A 19,392-nucleotide genomic window follows, 5' to 3' on the forward strand; every position below is an offset into this window, starting at 1 on the left:
TGGATGCTGCCTGACTGGCTGTGTTTTTCCAGCACCACACGTTTTGATTGAGTAAAATGATTTTTGTTTGCCATAACACCATATTTACATTGGCTGATCGGGATGTCTAATTCAACCCTTAACAATCGCTCCTAGTGATGTGAGGATTTGTGGAAACCTTGGGAATGAAAGGGAACTGGATAAAAGAGTATGAAGACATCGTATTTATTGTAGACGTTTTGTTGGGAGTAAGCTGGAGATGAAGAAGAACTTCAAATGGATTCAGGGCTCGGCAAAATTGCTTCTGTGTCAGACGATCTGAACTCAGCAGCTCAAAGCAAAATAGTCAAGTAATGAGTTTGGTTTTCGCAGATTAATAATCTTTTCCTTAGGATGATAATGACATTAGAACCATAAGCCTGAGAATCTTCTACCTTTTCACTGTACAGTAACATTCGCAATAACGTTTGGTGCTTATGAAACATTGAGCATTTGACTGGTTCTGTCTGACCTCTCATTCCGCCATAGGTGGCCAATTATGGGGTAGGAGGCCAATACGAGCCTCACTTTGACTTTGGACGGGTAAGTGTGTCACTGTTTTATTCTTTCAGCCTTTTTTTTTCCCCACAATTTGTTTCTTGTTTCAGGTGGCTAATTATGGCGTGGGAGGGCAGTATGAGCCCCACCATGACTTTGCTCGGGCAAGTAGTGACTTAGAAGTTGCAAATCCATTCCAAATTCCAAATCCTTCTGCTTTTTATAATGGGCTTGCATGGGTAAACTAGCCCTAGCATTGCATGATAAAAGCAGCCTCTCATTTGGGAAAATCATGTTGGTTAATCAATAGATAATTGCAATATAGTTGATTCTTTTCAGTCATTGCATGCTGAGTGATGGATTCATCTCTCAAAATTCAGGAACCAGTATAAATCAAGATTTATCATCAACGTTTTTGGATAGCTAGGAATACAGCTTCTTTTTTTTGAAGAGATTACGGAAGTTTGCATATGTTATCCATAAAGTTGATGTAATTCTTGATTTATGTGTGTATTCCAATTTGTATTGTAAATCAGGCCTGCAAATCAGATCTCTGGCTAGTACATTCTTACACCCTCTTTCCTGGAATAGAGGTGTTACATTAGCAATTCTTCAATCCACTTGGACTTTTCCAGAGCGTAGAAAAGTTTGGTATGTCATGTCCACTGTATCAACTGTCTCTGCAGCCACCTCTGTTAAGATCCTAGGGTGAATGCCTTCAAGACAGAGGATCATGACAACAGCCTTTTCTAATTGTTTTCTTGTGATCATGAATATTTTGAGTTCATTACTTTCAAGTATCATCTGGAGGTCCCCAACATTACCATTACCAATCTTCAGCCAATTCAGTTAATTCCATGTGATGTGAAGAGCATCTGGATACTGCAGAGACTATGGGCCCTGACAATACTCCAGGCATAGAACTGAAGACTTGTGTTCCAGAATTATTGGCATCAGGCTATTTCAGGACAGCTACTACACTGACCCCGCCCAGCCTGTGAAAAATTGCCAGGTATGCCCTCTATGCAAAAATGCAGGGCAAATCCAACCTAGCCAGTTACCACCCCCATCAGTGATGGAGAGGGGTAGTCAACAGTGCTATCAAGCAGCACATGCTTAGCAATAACATATTATCTGATGCTCAGTTTGCTTTCCTCTAGGGCCACTCACTCCTGACCTCTTTATAACTTTGCTTCAAACATGGACAAAAGAGCTGAATTCGAGAGGAGATGAGAGTAACAAGTATCAAGGCTGTATTAAACCGAGTGTGGCATTAAGAGGCCCTATTAAAACTAAAATCAATGCAAATTCAGGGAAAGCTGTTTGCTGGCTGGACTCATTCCTGGCAGAAAGGAAGATGGTTGTGGTTGTTCAAGGTCACATGCCTTGGTTCCAGGTGCTTCCTGCAGCAGTTCCTCAGGATAGTATCCTCGACTCCACTAACTTCAGCTGTTTCATCAATGACCTTCCCTCCATCTCAAGACCAGATATGGAATGTTTGCTGATGGTTGGACCGTTCACAACTCTTCAGATACTAAAGCCCATGTCCAAATGCAGCAGGACCAGGGCAAACTCCAGACTAGGGTTGAAAGGTCGTAAGTAATCCACAGTGCACATATGCCGGCAATGACAACCTCCAACGAAAGAGAATTTTAATCATTGTCTCTTGACGTTCAACGACATTACCATCATTGAGTCATCCACAATCAACATCCAGAGGATTGCCATTGACCAGATATTGAACTAAACTAGCCACATTAATATTGGTTGCAAGAGCTTGTCAGAGGCTGGAAAACCAACAATGAGTAACCTGCCTTTTGACTTGTATCCCTGTGCCTCCAGGGTCAAGATTCTGAAACTACCTCCCTTATAGACTTATGGTTTTACCTGCACCAAATGGGCTGCAACAATTCAAGAGAACAGATCATCACCATCTTCTGGTCTAGAAAAAAAAATATTGTTTTGATAATACATTATTCTACTGAATAGGTGTGAAATTGTTACGATGGAGATCAGTATTTGTATTGGATTGAGGGAGTTGTTCTTTGGTTCCTTTCTTCAGTTTTTGAAGTAGGGCACAAAATTTTAAAAAAATTTAGTTGATCTTATGTGTCATGTGTAATGCAAAAGAAAGGTTTAGGTTGATCACTTGTATTTTATAAATTATATAATATATTTGAAGAAAGATTTCAGTAAGAATTTTTATGGAGCAATTGGTTTTATTTGTTTAAAATGGGATGCATATGAAACAGTAGTTTGTAGCCAGGAAATTAAGTGGATTTGTGTTTTGTAGTCAAAGTACAAATTGTAATAATATTATGGCTTTCAGAGGTATATTAACGTCCTTTTTTTTGTAAATAAAGAGAGGTTGAAACTGAGTCTCTGAGCAGTCTGAAAATGAAAAGAAAATGAAACAGTTTGAATTATGATTAAAAGCAGAAGGAAAAGAAAGGAAGGTCCGAGTAGAAGAGAAGGAGAAGGAGCTAGCTTTTGAATTTCAGAAGTTGTCAATGAAAGATGAAAGTTGATTTAAAATGGTGAAGATAAAAGATAGGAGTAGTGATAGGGACAATGATGAAGAGCAAACCCATTCTAGCCAAAGGCCTGGTAGGGATCTGTTTAAATATATTCAAGCATTGCCAAAGTTTGTAGAACTTTTTCATTTGAAAAAGTGGCTAAACAAATGAAATGACACATTAGCATAGCTTTAAGGCTGTTAATTTCCTTCTGACAGACCTCCATTTACTGAAATTTTCTGCACTTCTCCAACAAGTCAGTCAGTGGAACAACGACCATGTGTCTTAGAAGTTGAACAAAATTGGTAGGTATAGCTAGTTTATATATATTTGCATCAATATCAGAAGAAATATCCAGGGAGTACAATGAGATGAAAAAAGCAATGTTAAATACATATAAACCTGGTGCCAGAAGTCTACTGACAACATTTCAGGAATCTAAGGATCGAACTTGGTCAAACGTGCATAGGAGTTGAAAGGATCAAGCAAAGTACCTTTGATAGCTAAATAAAGGCATTGAAAATAGATCAGACTGTTATTTTGGAAGAGTTCAAAAATTCACTTCCTGAGGTAATGAGAACTCACGTGGAAGAGCAGAGCGTTAAAAGGAACTATCTGTTAATAAAGTAAGGAAGCCACAGGTTGAAGCAGGAGGAGAAATCAAAATAAAGATAAGGAAGTTGAAGTTCAATTACCGGAGAACATGTTTGATCGGATGATTAAGAAAAACCAAGAACAGGTGGAGGACAACGTGAGTATTTTTAGTTGAGAGACGTTAACTGAATTACAATGGAAAGATGAAAAGCTAAAGCTGTTGTATCAGATATTATACACAAAAAAAGATTGTGTATCCCAGAATGTTACTATCTTAAAAATAACATCTTGATGAGGAAATGGAGACTATCTCGTATTCAGGCAATGAGAAATGGGCAGTTGTTCATCAAGTTGTATTACTGTGGGTTATAGAAAGGAGATGTTGTGAGTAGCGCATGATTTACCAGTAGGAGGCCATGTGGGAGTAAGGAAGACTCGAGCCAAAATATAAAAGCTGGCAGATTTTATTATCCAAAAAAGTGAAGGAAAGTTTGGATTTTGTGACACCAAAAGGACTGTACCAGTTTAAAGTCATGCCATTTGTATGAAAAATGCACCAGTCACATTTCAAAGACTAACCAATAAAGTAGTTTCAGGATTACCCAATTAGGTGGTGTATATCGACGATCTGGTAAGTTTTAATCATGTATGAAAGAACATTTGGAGCATCTATTGGAATTGTTTGACAAACCTCTGGATGCGGGCATGGTGGTAAACCTGGCGAAGTGTGAGTTCGCAAAAACCCAAGTCATGTTCCTGGGCCATGTCATTGAACATTGAAAGATAGCCCAATGGACGTGAAAACAAAAATTATTGAGAAATTTCCCATACGATCAACGAAGAGGGAAGTACTACGATTCTTGGGACTGAGTGGATTTTATCAAAAACTTGTACCAAATTTTAGCAGCGTCATTGCTCCACTGACTGACTTGTTGGAGAAGTACTGAAAATTTCAGTGAATGGAGGTCTGTCAGAAGGAAATTAACAGCCTTAAAGCTATGTTAACCGCCACCACCATCCCCCACACAGTGTTCCTGAAGAAGGACTTATGCCCGAAACGTCGATTCTCCTGTTCCTTGGATGCTGCCTGACCTGCTGCGCTTTTCCGGCAACACATTTTCGGCTCCACACAGTGTTCGCCACACGTAACTACACAAAGTGGCTATCGATTGGAGTGTTGGTGCTCTACTATTGTAAGAAGCTGACAAGAAGATAAAAAGAGCTGTTGGGTATTTTTCAAGAAAATTGAATATTCATCAACAGAAATATTCCATGACACTGAAGGTGATCTTCAGTTTGGTGTTGGCATTGCAACCTTTCAACATTTATGTTGCCAGTAACGTGTCTGAAACAATTGTAAGTCACTGCAAAGATTGCCATGGAGTAGGACTCCTCAGCCAGTGCTCATATTCTCCATCCATGTCTTTTTTTTTCTTGTGATTTCTTTTCTTTCTTACCTACTGTCCTGAGCCTTGAGTGAAGTCAGCGTGGACTCCGGCTCAAGGTGAATGTAGAGCAGACTCCTGGCCTTGAGAGGTGAAGCGAGGTGGAGGCGAGGTGCCTGCACAGGGCTGGGGTTGGACTGTTTATTCTGTTGTTTTGAACTTTTTTTTCTTTTATTTTTCTAATTCGTTCCTAAGAATCTGTACCCTAGGTACCTTTGTACCTAAGATGGTGCCATAAGTGGTGACTTTGTAAACTTTTCACTGTACTCATGTGACAATAAATCTAATTCTATATACTGATCATAACCTTTTACCATTTTTGAAAAAAATTAAAGATAAAAATAGTCCACTGCTTAAATGGAGTTTATTGTTGCAACCATCTAATTTGAAAATTATACATGTAGCAGGACGAGAGAATGTAATTGCTGACACGCTGTCACAACTGTGATGAAGGAAGATTTAAGGCATTCAGTGGCAGAAGAAACTGATTGAAATGGACTGTAATGTAGAATGTTTGCATGTTTAGAGTCAATGTAGTGTGCATTATAGTGTATTAATAGGGTTTTACCGTCTTTGGATATTGGTGGTCTTTTTTATAAATGGGGAGGTGAGATAATACTATGGCTTTAAGAGGTGTATTTTGTTCTGGTTATTTTTATGAAGAGAGGTTGAGATAGGGCTGCAGAGAAGTCTGTTCCAAGCCAATAAAGTAAACAGCTTGTGAGGCCTTGGGTTTTTTTGAAGTTAGAACAACAGAAACAGCCTGAATGGGTGGAGTCAGGCTCCCACAGAACCTGAGGTTTTGTTTCGTTTCGTTTTCAGCAGTTGCTGGGGTTTTTGAAGCTGGCTGTGGAACCTGCCTTTCTATCTGTAACAGCTAAAAGCTGGAGTTTTCTCTGATGCCAGAACTGCACATCAGGCCAGTCCATTTAACTAAATTTGCCTTTGCCCAGGGTGTATTTATGAGATGTTTCCATATTGGAAAAGTTGCATTTTTAGTCATTGAATAATGTATTATTCTTTTACAATAGTTAATTAGATCAATTCTTCTTTCCTTTGTAATTTAACAGTAGAGTAAGAATAAAGTGATTTGCTTAAAGCCGAGTAGTATAACCAAATTAAATTACATCTGGAACACAGCACCTTATACTTGCCTCTAAATAAGAAAAAGTTAGAGTTTAGGCTATCTCCTCGATGGGGGTTTGGACTGGTCCTTAACAGTATATTTCATAGAAAGAGATAATTTGCATGCAAGTGCTTGTATTTTGCAGCCGTAGCAAGTTGCATGCACTTTATTGCCCTCCATTCTGTGTTCTGTCTATCTGTATTGTGGGCTTGAGACTCCTGCTGGCTATCTTATGGATTCCAGCCAGTCGATATTTCCCTGTCATGCCTCCAAGGTGGTGACTCGAGCAAAGGCTGGTGAGCCATTGTGACTATTTTTCACTCTTGAATTGAAACAGAGCTCCATCAGCTAATATGGAAGAGTGCAGTGTTTAGACCCAAGACCTGAAACGGAAGTGTTCATGGAGAATTACTTAAGTTTAAGATACAATGCGCACATGTCATGAGAACAGAGATTGGGAAAGTACACAACGTGGAGTCAGAACGGGTCTGAGATGCACTCTGGGTGTATGGCCAGAAATAAAGTCTGATTTTAATTTAGTCTCAAATGTTACTTAGAAAACATGCCAGATCTAACGCATGGCTTGTTTGGCTTTCTCTGTGATGTACCACTTAGCAGAATCTCAATTATGTTCAAATTGAGATCTGCAAAACAATTAATGTGCACACATGTTTGTGGAATTGCTTTTGTCTGCTGTAATGTCAGAATGGTGAATCCATTGTCTAAGCATTTATGGGTTAGTGCTTCTGTTGAAATGGCAGAGAAAGGAATTGTATGTAAAATGCATTGTCATCATTAATGCTGGCACCATAGAGTTTCATGTTCTACATAACTGACATTGCATCAATAACAACTTTCTTACCTCTAAATAGAAAGATGAGCCAGATGCATTCAAAGAGTTGGGGACTGGAAACAGAATTGCTACCTGGTTATTTTACGTAAGTAAGATCTGTTCTATGATTTGGCTAATTGAATCTGAACCATTAATTCAGCCATCTAGTTTGTGACCTGTTGGAGTAACTAAGCTCTGTGTTTCACGCAACGTTGTTAGCCTGTAAAACAGCTGTGTGAGTTCTATTATGTATTTGGGGAAAAAAAATTGAGGCACCTTAGCCACTTCTAAGAGGATAGACCATTTTAATCTCTCCTCTTTTTATCTCCCTCCCCTCCCAGAGCATCGAGATCTGGTTTTAACTTCAACACACAGGCATGGCTGAGAACAGAAGCCCCGTTGAATCCCGTTTTAAGGGATATGAATGCTGCCAGTTTCATACAAAAATGCATTTAAAATCAAAGGACAAAACTCTGAAATGCTTAGTCGTCTTATGCAAAGAGATTATTACTTCAGTATGAGGACTCGCATTACATTCTCAACATTTCTTCAGCTTGCACTTCCCCCACCACCCCCTGTGACAGCAGTACAGAGCCAGGTCATTTCACGGTTTGTTCAAAACAACAGCTGAAAGCCACTGCTGAAAGGGGGCTTTCAAACTCCGGACCATCAGGCAGAATTCTCAAGAAAGCGTTGCATCTTACATGTTTAACTTTTGAATAAGGTGTGGGGGACCAAGGAAAACAGGCACAGTGGCATTTACACAATATGTGGTGTTGGGCCTGAGGAGTATGGTTTCTAAATGAAGTTTGATTAGAGGCTGTGGAATGTGAGCTAAGGGGACCAGAGCAGGCAGATATATTTCAGTCCCTAGACTATAATTATTTTGCTATTTAATCGAATCAACGTCATACTTCAAATCATCCTGATGCTTTCAGGAATAGCAGATATTTGTAATAAAGGATGACGTTATGGCTGTTTGTTAGATTTTATTTGTAGCTTGACATTAATTGTATGATCTGTTAAAGAGCCTTTCTTGTGTATTTGTTGCTGTTCTTTCGTCTTCAGTTTTGACTTTATTTTGCTAGATGAGTGATGTAGCAGCCGGTGGAGCCACAGTTTTTCCTGAAGTAGGAGCAGCAGTGTGGCCACAAAAGGTATTTTAATTGATTTCTATCTCTCCTTCTACAATCCGGTGCTCATTTCCCACACGTGCTCTCACTTGCTCATGCGTACAGCCTTTTCCTTGCACTTCATGCTGTCGCATTTTCCTGATCTCTGGTTCTGCTCTGTCTTCACTATTCTTGTCTGTTTAACTCCATGTTATCCAAATGAGATGAGTAATATTTGGGATTGAACTAATTGATGAGACCGCCATTCATCCCCTGGAGCCTGTTCATCCTTCAAGGAGATTACGGCTGATCTGTGGCCGAAGTTCATGTGCGGGAGAAAGGTTTTGTGATGCACTGGGGGTGTCCCTACATGCTTTTGGCCTATATCCCTTAATGCCTTTTTCTTAACAAAGATTTAACTATCTCAAATTTAAAACTAACAACTGAACAGGCATCCTCATTTGTGGAAGAAAGTTCCAAACATCCAGGGGTAACACGGTGGCTCAGTGGTTAGCACTGTGCCTCACAGCACCAGGGCCTTGGGTTTGATTCCAGCCTTGGGCGACTGTCTCTGTAGAGTTTGCATATTCTCCCCGTGTCTGCGTGGGTTTCCTCTGGGTGCTCCGGTTTCCTCCCACACTCCAAAGATGTGCAGGTCAGGTGAATTGGCCATGCTAAATTGCCCATAGTGTTAGGTGCATTAGTCAGAGGGAAATGGGTCTGGGTGGTTTACTCTTCGGAGGGTCGGTGTGGACTTGTTGGGCCAAAGGGCCTGATTCCACGCTGTAGGAAATCTAATGTATGATAATCTACCAGTCTTTGTGTGTAGAGGTGCTTCCTAACGTCTCAGTTGGCTCTAATTCCTAGACTATGCCCCAGGTTCTAGAATCCTCAACCAGTCGAAATAGTTTCTCTTTATCTACACTGTCTTCCTGGTAATATCTCAAAGTCTTTGATCAGATCACCCCTTAACTTTCTAAACTCTAGAGAAACCGGCCTGAATTGTTTAATGTCTCCTCATAATTTCACCCCTGAAGCCTAGGTATCATTCTTGTAAGGCAAACTGCACTACCAGCAAGGCTAACATCCTTCCTAAAGTTCAGTGCCCAGATTTCTTTACAGTACTCCAAGTTGGGTCTAACCAGGGTTTTGGATAACTGCAGCATAACCTTTTGTAATCTTGTACTCCAGTTCAGCATTCCAGTACCTTTCTTGACTATTTTCTGCACCAGTTTGTGATATTTCAAAGATCTATGTACCTGAAACACCAAGTCTCTTTGGGCATCCATTGTATTTAACTTCACAGCATTTACTTAATGCTAAGGGTAATTTGCTAGCCCTGACAGGCACTCACTAAGATACTATTCTGTTAAATTAGGAATTTAACATTCAAATGTCTATTTTGCTAAGGACTGATTTTTTTTTTGTCCAGAGAGAGCATGAAAAATAGTTTCACTGCCAGGATAGCATTAAATTACACCCATTAATTCCAAAGAATTGTACACTTTATTCAGAAAGGAATAATTTTTTTAAAGGTCCAATTTCTTACATTATGTAAACTATGCCAGGATATTCATGTGCTTTACAAGATGGTCCTGCATAGAGTTTGAGAGACTTAAGGGAAAGTTCTTGTTCTTTAGCAGATTCAGAATTCAAATTCCACGTCAGAGCATGGGCACATAATGGAGGTATTGTATTTCAGCTGAGATATTTAACTGATGTCGATTTGCTTGGTCTGGGCAAAGTAAAGGGTTCTAAAGCCGATTTGAAGAGTAAAAGGCATTGGGGAATCCTAGTCAACAAATGGATTCCTCAAAACCCGCAATCTGGTCACTAATCTCGTAACTCTTTGTGGAGTGTTTGCTGATTTCTAATGGGTTCAGTGGATGGATGTTAAGTTCCTATTAATTCAAGATAACTTAAGCAGGTATTGAGTATTGATTGGTGAATTGTACTTGGCTGTGAGAGAGGGTTTTTGTGATATCCCTACCTGTGGAACAGAGTTCTGTGTTCAAGTCCAACCTGCTCCAGAGCTGTTGCCTGAACAGTTTGATTAAAAGTAATCATTTGGATATGTACAAGGGCTCTTGTGATGCAATGGTAGAGTCCTTACCTCTGGACCAGAAGGTCAAGGGTATGTCATAACATGTCCAAATAGGTTGATTTTTAAAATTTAGGCGGCTTGTTTTTTAAAAGATGGCTTGGAAATGCATACCCCATAGTTTTCAATTAGAGTGCCCTTATATTTTTGTTTGATTTGGTTAACTTTGTTTCTTGATTATGAAAGTAAAGTACATAGGTATGTATGTGTATATAAAGAAAAGCTTTCCAACCTTGGGTGGGTCTGTTTAGAGTGACCATGTAATGTCTATGATAAGCAATAAGAGTCTCCAGCAAAGCATTCTGGTCTGTGTGATCTTCACCAACCGGTTTGAGGGGGCACCAACAATCATGCCTTGCATACATTACTTGTTACATTTATCTAAATTGCACTAGTGGCAAAGTTTGAAAAGATTTATTGGCTTTGACATATCCTGAAGATGTAAAGAATGCTATATAAATGAAAATTTATTTTATCCTTAGTAACAAGCAACATCAGAGGAATCCTAACCCTATCACAAGGCAACATGGGAATAAGAGACATTCAAGGGAGCTTTAAATATGTAATCTTTCTTGCAGTGCAGTACTTAGCTGACTTGTAATTAGCATATTCAACATCAGTCAAAACTGCTGTTCTAGTGCTAAATTAAACTCTCTACTACCAATTTAGACTTCTCTAGTTTGTATGTATGTTGGATAATTAAATATAAATAGAAAAGTAGGATTGCAATTTGTTTAGAGGTTTTAACCATCTCAAACTTTACAAAGGGATTCATTTAGAAAGAGCCAACCTGGCAGGCAGTGGTCAGTGAGGTAACGCGAGATGGAGGCAGTTTGATGGCAACAGTGGAAGGACCAGCCAGTTCAAACTTGTTGGTGCAGTTTGTTGAGAATAATACCAGGAAACTCCCTGTTCTTCAACTGGCACAGCAAAATCTTTAAACATTCATCTGATCCCCGCAACAGACAGAGATTTGGTTTGGCATTTCATTCAAACCCGCACCAATGAAACATACCCTTCAGAAATGCATCGCAAGTGCAAGCCTAGATATAATTGATACTGACTGTTTTTGGTAGAGAAGTTAGTCGTCCCTGCCTTGCTATCTACAAGAACATGGTTTATTAAGCTATAAAATTGTGACTGCAAGTTTGTTCAGAAACTATTTATGCTTTGTTGTAAACCTGACACTACTGATAATCCCTTGATGTAAAAAATCCAAATTTGGACCAATCTCCTTAATTTGATTACTCAGTATGAAAGTTGGATGTAATTTTAATAAATGTATGAGTGTGAGTTCCAGTTTGGGCTGCTTCTGTTTTGATTTCAAGTTTGTTTATATTCTTCAGTTATCCTTCACGGACATTTGGCAAACGCTGCGGGAATGCTTTAAATCATTGTTGATCTTAGATCATTAAATCACTGTGTGATTTAATCAGTTCATTTGTTTAACGTGTTGAGTATATATTGAATGCTTGTATTGCAGGGCACAGCAGTATTTTGGTACAATCTGTTTCCCAGTGGAGAAGGTGATTACAGCACCCGACATGCAGCTTGTCCAGTATTAGTGGGAAACAAATGGGGTAAGTACAGAAATGCTGTACATCAAGGGAGTAGCGGGTATGTGTCAGTCTCATAAATCATACAGCATAATTATCAGGGGTAATCTCGTCCTTCTGATGAATTCACAGATTTACCATATTCTTACAAATAATAATGGAGAGCCAACAACTATGAAACACAGCACACACTGTACAACAAAGGCATTTCCTTTAGTACATGTGACCTCGCATTGTTACTGACTATGTAACATAACGTTAGCCAGTCTTTTCCTGCAGAGCCACGCAAGATATTGCATTTAGATTAGATTACTTACAGTGTGGAAACAGGCCCTTCGGCCCAACAAGTCCACACCGACCCGCTAAAGCGTATACCACCCATACCCATACTCCTACATTTATCCCTTCACCTAACACTACGGGCAATTTAGTATGGCCAATCCACCTGACCTGAACATTTTTGGACTGTGGGAGGAAACCGGACCACCCGGAGGAAACACACGCAGACACGGGGAGAATGTGCAAACTCCACACAGAGCGTCGCCTGAGGCGGGAATTGAACCCAGGTCTCTGGCGCTGTGAGGCAGCAGTGCTAACCACTGTGCTGCCCTATGTAAAAAAAAAACAGTTCATTGGGGCAGAGAAGGAGGTAGAGAGTTGGATTTAGGAAAGAAATTCCTGGTTCTTAGGGAGATGCAGCTCAAGAGATCAAAGTTAGAAGACCATGGTTTTGTAGGGCTGGAGGCAGTTTATTTAAAATTCATTTGTGGGATGTGGGCACTTATTACCCATCCCTAGTTGCCCCTGAGACGATAGTGGGAAGCTGTCTTTTTGAACAACTGCTGTTGGGAAAGGAATTCCAGGATATTGACCCAGCGACACTGAAGGATTGGCGATACGTTTCCAAGTCAGGATGGTGAGTGGCTTGGGGAATTTGAAGGTGATGCTGTTACCAGACCAGCAAGAGGTGAGTCTAAAAAGAAATTCAAACAGTTTGGCTCTTGGTGTCCCCAATGCCTCAACATAGATACATCTAGATCTAAGGCTGATAAAGTGGATCATAATGTATGTAGCAAGAGTTTTGTATGAAATAAAACTAAAGTACTGGAGAAACTCAGGTCTGGCAGCATTTGTAGAAAAAGAAACAGAGGTAACTTCAAGACCAATATGACTTCCGAACTAGTGTTCTGTATGAGCCACCTGTTTAGTGAGCTGGGAAGGAAACAGGATCAAGTGAAACTAAAAGAGAAGGTGACGTAATGGACTTGACTCTGAAGCAGCAACTCATTGAATGTTAAATCACGGATTGCCAGCTTAAAGATTGCTGCTTGCAGTTTCCCCAGAGCTTCTAGTTTAAATCATCACCTCCTGTCCAGTTTCCAAGTACATCCCAGGCATGTTGGATGGGAGGAAAATACAGAACGACTGGTAGTTTTTTTTTATTGGTGGTGTGACAGTGGTACACAGGACTGGATTATAATCCTGGAACTTCCTCCCTAACTGCACTGCAGCTGTATCTACAGTACGTGGATTGCAGCCATTCAAGAAGGCAATTCCCATGACTTTCTCAGTGACAATTAGGGATGGACAATAAATGCTGCCCTCCCATGAACAATGAAAGTTAAAGAAGGGACTATTGAGAAAGAAAGTGAACCCTATGCCTTCGACAGCATCTTGGAACCTGATATTTCCTGGGTCACAGTGTTCAATGCAGCCATTGGGACTGAAGCATGTAGGCCGCACAGTCACCTAAAATACACTGCAAACTGAAAACAAAAATTGTTAGATGGTGTTAACTGATTCTCTCCCGAGTTTCATCTTTCCAGCCCCCTGTGTACCTAATAATAATATTTTTAGAGTGGCTCTTTATTGAATTTTGCAGTGAGGAGGTTTTTATTCTTTCATTGGATACAGGTATCACTGGCAAGGCCAACATTTATTCCCAATACCTATTGCTTTAAACTGAGTGACTTGCTACAGCTGTTTGAAGGGACTGTTTTAAAAAAAACAACCTCATTGCAGGTCTAGAGTCACTTGTAGATCAGACTGGGTAAGGATGGCAGATTTCTTTCATAAATTAATAAACCAAATAGACTTTCACAACCATCAATGAGAGTTTCAAGTCTAGCTTCATATTCCAGTTTTACTCACTGAACTTGAATTCCACAGGTTACCATGGTGGGATTTGAACGGATTAATAGTCCAGTGACATTACCAGTAAACCACATTTATCCCAAGGTGTGACTTGGCTCATTGCCCCTGTGTGGCACTCTGGAAAAACTCTCCGTTTAGTCCAATTACCCAACTCTTTTACTGTGCACTTTTATATTTACCCACTATCCTTTAAAAATCTATAATAGATTTCAGCTTCATCACAGTTTCAAGTAGGATGTTCCACATCCTCACAGCTATCTATCCAACGGTTTCCTAACCATTGCTTTTTTCATTTTCACAATTTTTAACTCCCTCTTTAAACACACTCTGTGACCTGTAAAATGCTTGTTTTAAATTCCCTATTTACAATTTCATAGTCTGCCCTTAATTTGAAACCGAGCCTCCCTAAGCCTTTTCTCATGAGAAGATGCTACAGTTTCTCCTGATAATAAAGCCTCTCCCTATAGTCAGTCAGGTGTAAACCCTTTCCAGTGAGATTAGTTCTGCAGAACTATGGGGGAAAAGTGCAGGACTGAGTCGAACTGTGTTGCTTTCTCAGAGAGCCTTCTGAGTGACCTTCTGTGCTACAACTATTCTCGATTACATATTTAATAAAATATCCTTCAAAGCTATTCAAACTGTGGCCTAATTAATAATTATAGAAATTTGAGCAGCTTCTATCCTCTACGCCAATCGATAAAATAAACACACAAAAACGTAACAGAAGCTTTGCGTAAAAAGACATGATATGGAGCAGCCAGTGTTGGACTTGGGGTCAACAAAGTCACAAGCCACGCAACACCAGGTTATAGTCCCAACAGGTTTATGTGAAATCACATTCTTTGCTCCTTTGTTAGGTGACTTCAAATAAACCTGTTGGACTATAACCTGGGGTCATGTGACTTCTGACTTTAAAAAGAAATTTTTGGCAATTTGTCTTCCCTCTTGTAAGTATTGCGTGTCTGAGCAAATACCAAACCTGCCCTTTTTCCCTGTTCTCCCATTTGTTTTATGGTTACACACTTTTGTTTTCCTTCCAGCGTACAGCACTTTTATTTCTGTACATTGAATTTCAGCCACCATCTTCCCAATCTGTATGTGTCATCCTGGAGATGCTTGTATATCTTCCCAGTTAGCCACATGCCTGTGTTTATGTTTTATTGGCAATTGTTTGTTGTTTGCACACACCCATTCTCCCCTGCCAACTCACTCATCATTAATGTACAGCAGTAACCAGAATATATTGTCAGCCTTTTGAAGACAGGAGTACAATCTAACCCACAGCTAAACTGGCCACAGATTATGAATCGAAAAATGTGGCACTGGAAAAGCACAGCGAGTCAGGCAGCATCTGAGGAGCAGGGGAGTTGACATTTCGGGCAATAGTCCTTCATCAGGAATACAAATCGCCGATTCTCCTGCTCCTTGGATGCTGTCTGACCAGCTGTGCTTTTCCAGCACCACACTCTTCAACTTTGATCTTCCGCATCTGCAGTCGTCACTTTCCCCTAACAGGTTATGAATTGTAGACAAACATAGTAATAAGTGTGCCGAGAGCTAATGGGTGCCTTTAATATATGCTATAATCTTTTAATATACTGCATAGTATGAGTGTGAAAATGTATTTCAATTTCAAGAGACGTTGGTGTGCTGGTAATATCAATGAATTAGTAAGTCAAGGGCTTGGGGGCCTGGTTTGAATCCCATCACAGCAGCTGGGCAGTTTGACAAGTCTGGAATTCAAAAGCGACTCTCAGTGGTGGTAACTGTGAAACCATTATTAATTTTTGTAAAAGTGCATCTCGTTCACTGAATAGGCAACAAATGTTGCTGAGTTTGCCAACAATGTCTGTATCCAAATGAATAAGTAAGGAAAGAATAAATTACCATCAAGTTAAATACCGCACCGTGGGCGGCACGGTGGCACAGTGGTTAGCACTGCTGCCTCACAGCGCCTGTAGACCCAGGTTCAATTCCCGACTCAGGCGACTGACTGTGTGGAGTTTGCACGTTCTCCCCGTGTCTGCGTGGGTTTCCTCCGGGTGCTCCGGTTTCCTCCCACAGTCACAAAGATGTGCGGGTCAGGTGAATTGGCCAAGCTAAATTGCCCGTAGTGTTAGGTAAGGGGTAAATGTAGGGGTATGGGTGGGTTTCGCTTCGGCGGGTCGGTGTGGACTTGTTGGGCCGAAGGGCCTGTTTCCACACTGTAAGTCTAGTCTAATCTAATCTAATCTAAAAAAAAAATTCCTCAAATGAATAAAAGAAAATGCACATTTTTGTTTTTACATTTGTAGTTTCTAATATTAGCATAAGGCAAATAATTCACCCCAGTTTTATAATCGTCTGTCAGTCTCTGTAAATTCCTTGCATAGTTTGCAGTCTCCAAGGATGAGAACAATTCACCGATTTGTTCATAACGTAATTATAAACAAGTTTCTCTCGAGGTCAATTTCTGATTTCTATATTACCCCCCTGAGTTTTCATATCAAAGACAATTTGGAATTATAATTTCCATGATTTAATCATTTTTGAATGAACCATCTGGCAACAGAAGTATTGTGCATCTACATGGCATAGATCAGGTCAATAATAAGGGAGGCACAATCTTAAGGTGAAAGTCAGGATGTTTAGAGGGGATTTGAGGAAAAGCATTTTCCATCCAAAGTGTCTGGAATGAACTGCCTGGAAAGGTAGATGAGGTGGGAAACCTCACAACCTTTTTGAAAAGTGCTTGGATGTACACTTGAAGTGCCGTAACATACGGGAAAATGGGACTAGTGTCATTTTGGCTGGTACAGATTTGACAAGCCAGAGAGCCTCCTCTTTACTGTATGATTCTTTGGCAAGCCACTAAGTAGGCAGGGGCTGAGCTAGCCTTGCCTACATGTTGTGGATGAAAGAGCTTTTGGGAAAAAAAAAGGACAGGTAAGATCTCCTAGAGATGTACAGCATGGAAACAGACCCTTCGGTCCAACCTGTCCATGCCGACCAGATATCCCACCCAATCTCATCCCACTTGCCAGCACCTGGCCCATCTCCCTCCAAACCCTTCCTATTCATATACCCATCCAAATGCCTTTTAAATGCTTTAATTATACCCTCCTCCACCACTTCCTCCAGCAGCTCATTCCATACACGCACCACCCTTTGCGTGAAAAAGCTGTCCCTTAGATCTCTTTTATATCTTTTTCCCCCTCACCCTAAACCTATGCCATAGTTCTGGACTCCCCCACCCCACGAAAAAAAACTTTGTCTATTTATCCTATCCATGCCCCTTATGATTTTATAAACCTCTATAAGGTCACCCCACAGCCTCCAACACTGCAGGGAGAACAGTCCCAGCCTATTCGACCTCTCCCTATAGCTCACATTCTGGCAACATCCTTGTAAATCTTTTCTGAACCCTTTCAAGTTTCACAACATCTTTTGCGATAGGAAGGAGACCATCTCATTGAATGAAATTAATAAGACTGCATTTTGGGTTTAGAACTTGCAGCTTGGAGCAAAAAATGAATTATAGCCTCATTATATGAATCATTAGAACTCCCACTGGATCTTTATTTACATGGAATGCTTTCAGTTACATACTCATAATTGTTGCTATTTGTTTGTAAATGTTTAATACACAGGATGATGGTGCAGTGGACACTGGTAGTTTGCTAGGTCACTCTAGTTTCCCAGGCAGTGGCAAATGGCATTAACCAATATATATGTCCAATTGGCTATTTTCCAGTGTCTAATAAATGGATCCATGAACGTGGGCAGGAATTCCGAAGAAGATGTAACTTGTCCGAGTGGGATTGATGTTCCCTATGCCATATGTGAATTGCACCCTCTAGCCACACCATCTCCACTACAACACGGTTTCTGTTCAGACTCTTAACATCACTCGCTGTCTTCGCAACCCTCCTGCCTGCTGCCGACTCCACCCACCCATCTAGAATCCGTCTGATGTGAAGGTTTCGTTGTTACCTGCTATATGAAGACTTGAAGACGGTTCTTGTTTTATAATCCTATCTGTTGACCGGTTTTATTGAAGCAGAGTTGGGCTGGTTAGAGAACTGGAAATGTTCCTTAAAATCATAAATTTTCTACTATAATTGCATTTCTCCTTAATTTTATTTTTTAAGAAAAATGTTTGCTAAAGGCTCTATTCAGCAAATTGATTTATAAAGGGTGATTTTGCAACGCTGAGATACTGACATGAAACTAAAAGCATGAGATCCATCCTTGGAGCAAGGATTATGGAGTCATTCCCTCTGAAGTATGTTTTACTTGGGTACCTGTTACATCATGTGCCTTTCAGGGATTGTTCTGTTGGAAATTGGTTCTCAGCATTTGGTCCGGTCTTATGAAATGCTTCCCTGAAAGAGCAAGGAGTTTGCTTTTCAAGGCTTCCTGATTAATGAAGTGTTTTCTTCCAGAACTGGAGTTGTTGTAGCTATGTTTGTTAGATTAGGGTACTGTTAATGATGTAGATTTTGAAGCCACATATGTTCACTGAAAGATAGATGTTGACTTTATTAGCCTTTTAAGTCCTTATATTAAATGTAAGAAAATAGTCTGCATTTTGAAACTTTTCAAAAGACAGTTGAGCACCACAAAGATTCATTGATCAGGGCATTTATTCCCCCCTTAGTAACGAGTGAATTATGTCAGAGATATTTAGTTTTGCAATTGTAAAGAGAGAGAGATGTGAAATTACTTATTTAAATAAGGTGGCTGTTTTTCTACTGCATTCTAACATATGTATGGAGTATACCAGTAATAACTCTCCCAATGTGATGCACTGTTTTTGTGTGGTATACTCCGACAACAAGACTTGATGCAGTTTTGCAAAAAACACTACATCACTCCTGACCTTTTGTTGTGTCCTTGTATAGCTACCATTTGCTGCTCTTTCTAACTGTTGACCATCAACTCTGCCGTTGAAACGTGTGATACAGATCATGTGGCATAATCGAGTTGTTATCCCAGCATCAAGCAACAATTAGACTGTGCCTATGGTTTAAGCACCTTTTGAAATGATTCAGCAATGATGTGTTACTGTCTACTTACTAGAAAGACTGAATTGATACTTGGATTTGTATCTTTATTCCTGTGTGTTTTTTTTAAAATATGTACTTCATAAGCATTATTGTTCCTCTTCCTCAGAGTTTACCCAGTTAACCATTATATAAAAGGTAAACTGTTTAAATAAAGGAGTATGAAAAAATGTGGAAATTAGAAACCGTCAATGATTTAAGAAGAACTGGTTGGTGTAGGGATGCAAAAGGAATGTTTTGATTTGAATAGCATAAGTGGATTAACCAGGTGCCCAGGTGAATCTTTTTCAAAGGAAATGGGCTTTTTTTTCTGTGCTGTCAATGGGAGAAATGTGTATTTATATATCTTTTATTTTTAAAATAAAACCAGCCCTTTTCTCTGTTTTGTTAAAATA

At 39.9% G+C, this 19,392-nt stretch overlaps 1 protein-coding gene across 4 annotated transcripts in view; it reads left to right on the forward strand.

The window, feature by feature from the left end:
* The window catches only part of LOC132835116 (prolyl 4-hydroxylase subunit alpha-1-like), an 81,511-nt gene extending 62,119 nt beyond the window's left edge, over nt 1-19,392 (forward strand). For all 4 annotated transcript variants that reach the window (XM_060854443.1, XM_060854444.1, XM_060854446.1 and 1 more), the window contains 5 exons: nt 508-561; nt 7,070-7,135; nt 8,118-8,186; nt 11,726-11,822; nt 17,686-19,392. In XM_060854443.1, the coding sequence (XP_060710426.1) occupies nt 508-561; nt 7,070-7,135; nt 8,118-8,186; nt 11,726-11,822; nt 17,686-17,756 (357 nt within the window). In that variant the 3' untranslated portion in view covers nt 17,757-19,392. The remainder of the gene's footprint in view (nt 1-507; nt 562-7,069; nt 7,136-8,117; nt 8,187-11,725; nt 11,823-17,685) is intronic.

This window comes from Hemiscyllium ocellatum, chromosome 43 (genome assembly GCF_020745735.1).
Source record: "Hemiscyllium ocellatum isolate sHemOce1 chromosome 43, sHemOce1.pat.X.cur, whole genome shotgun sequence".
In the NCBI taxonomy this organism is placed as follows: Eukaryota; Metazoa; Chordata; class Chondrichthyes; order Orectolobiformes; family Hemiscylliidae; genus Hemiscyllium; species Hemiscyllium ocellatum.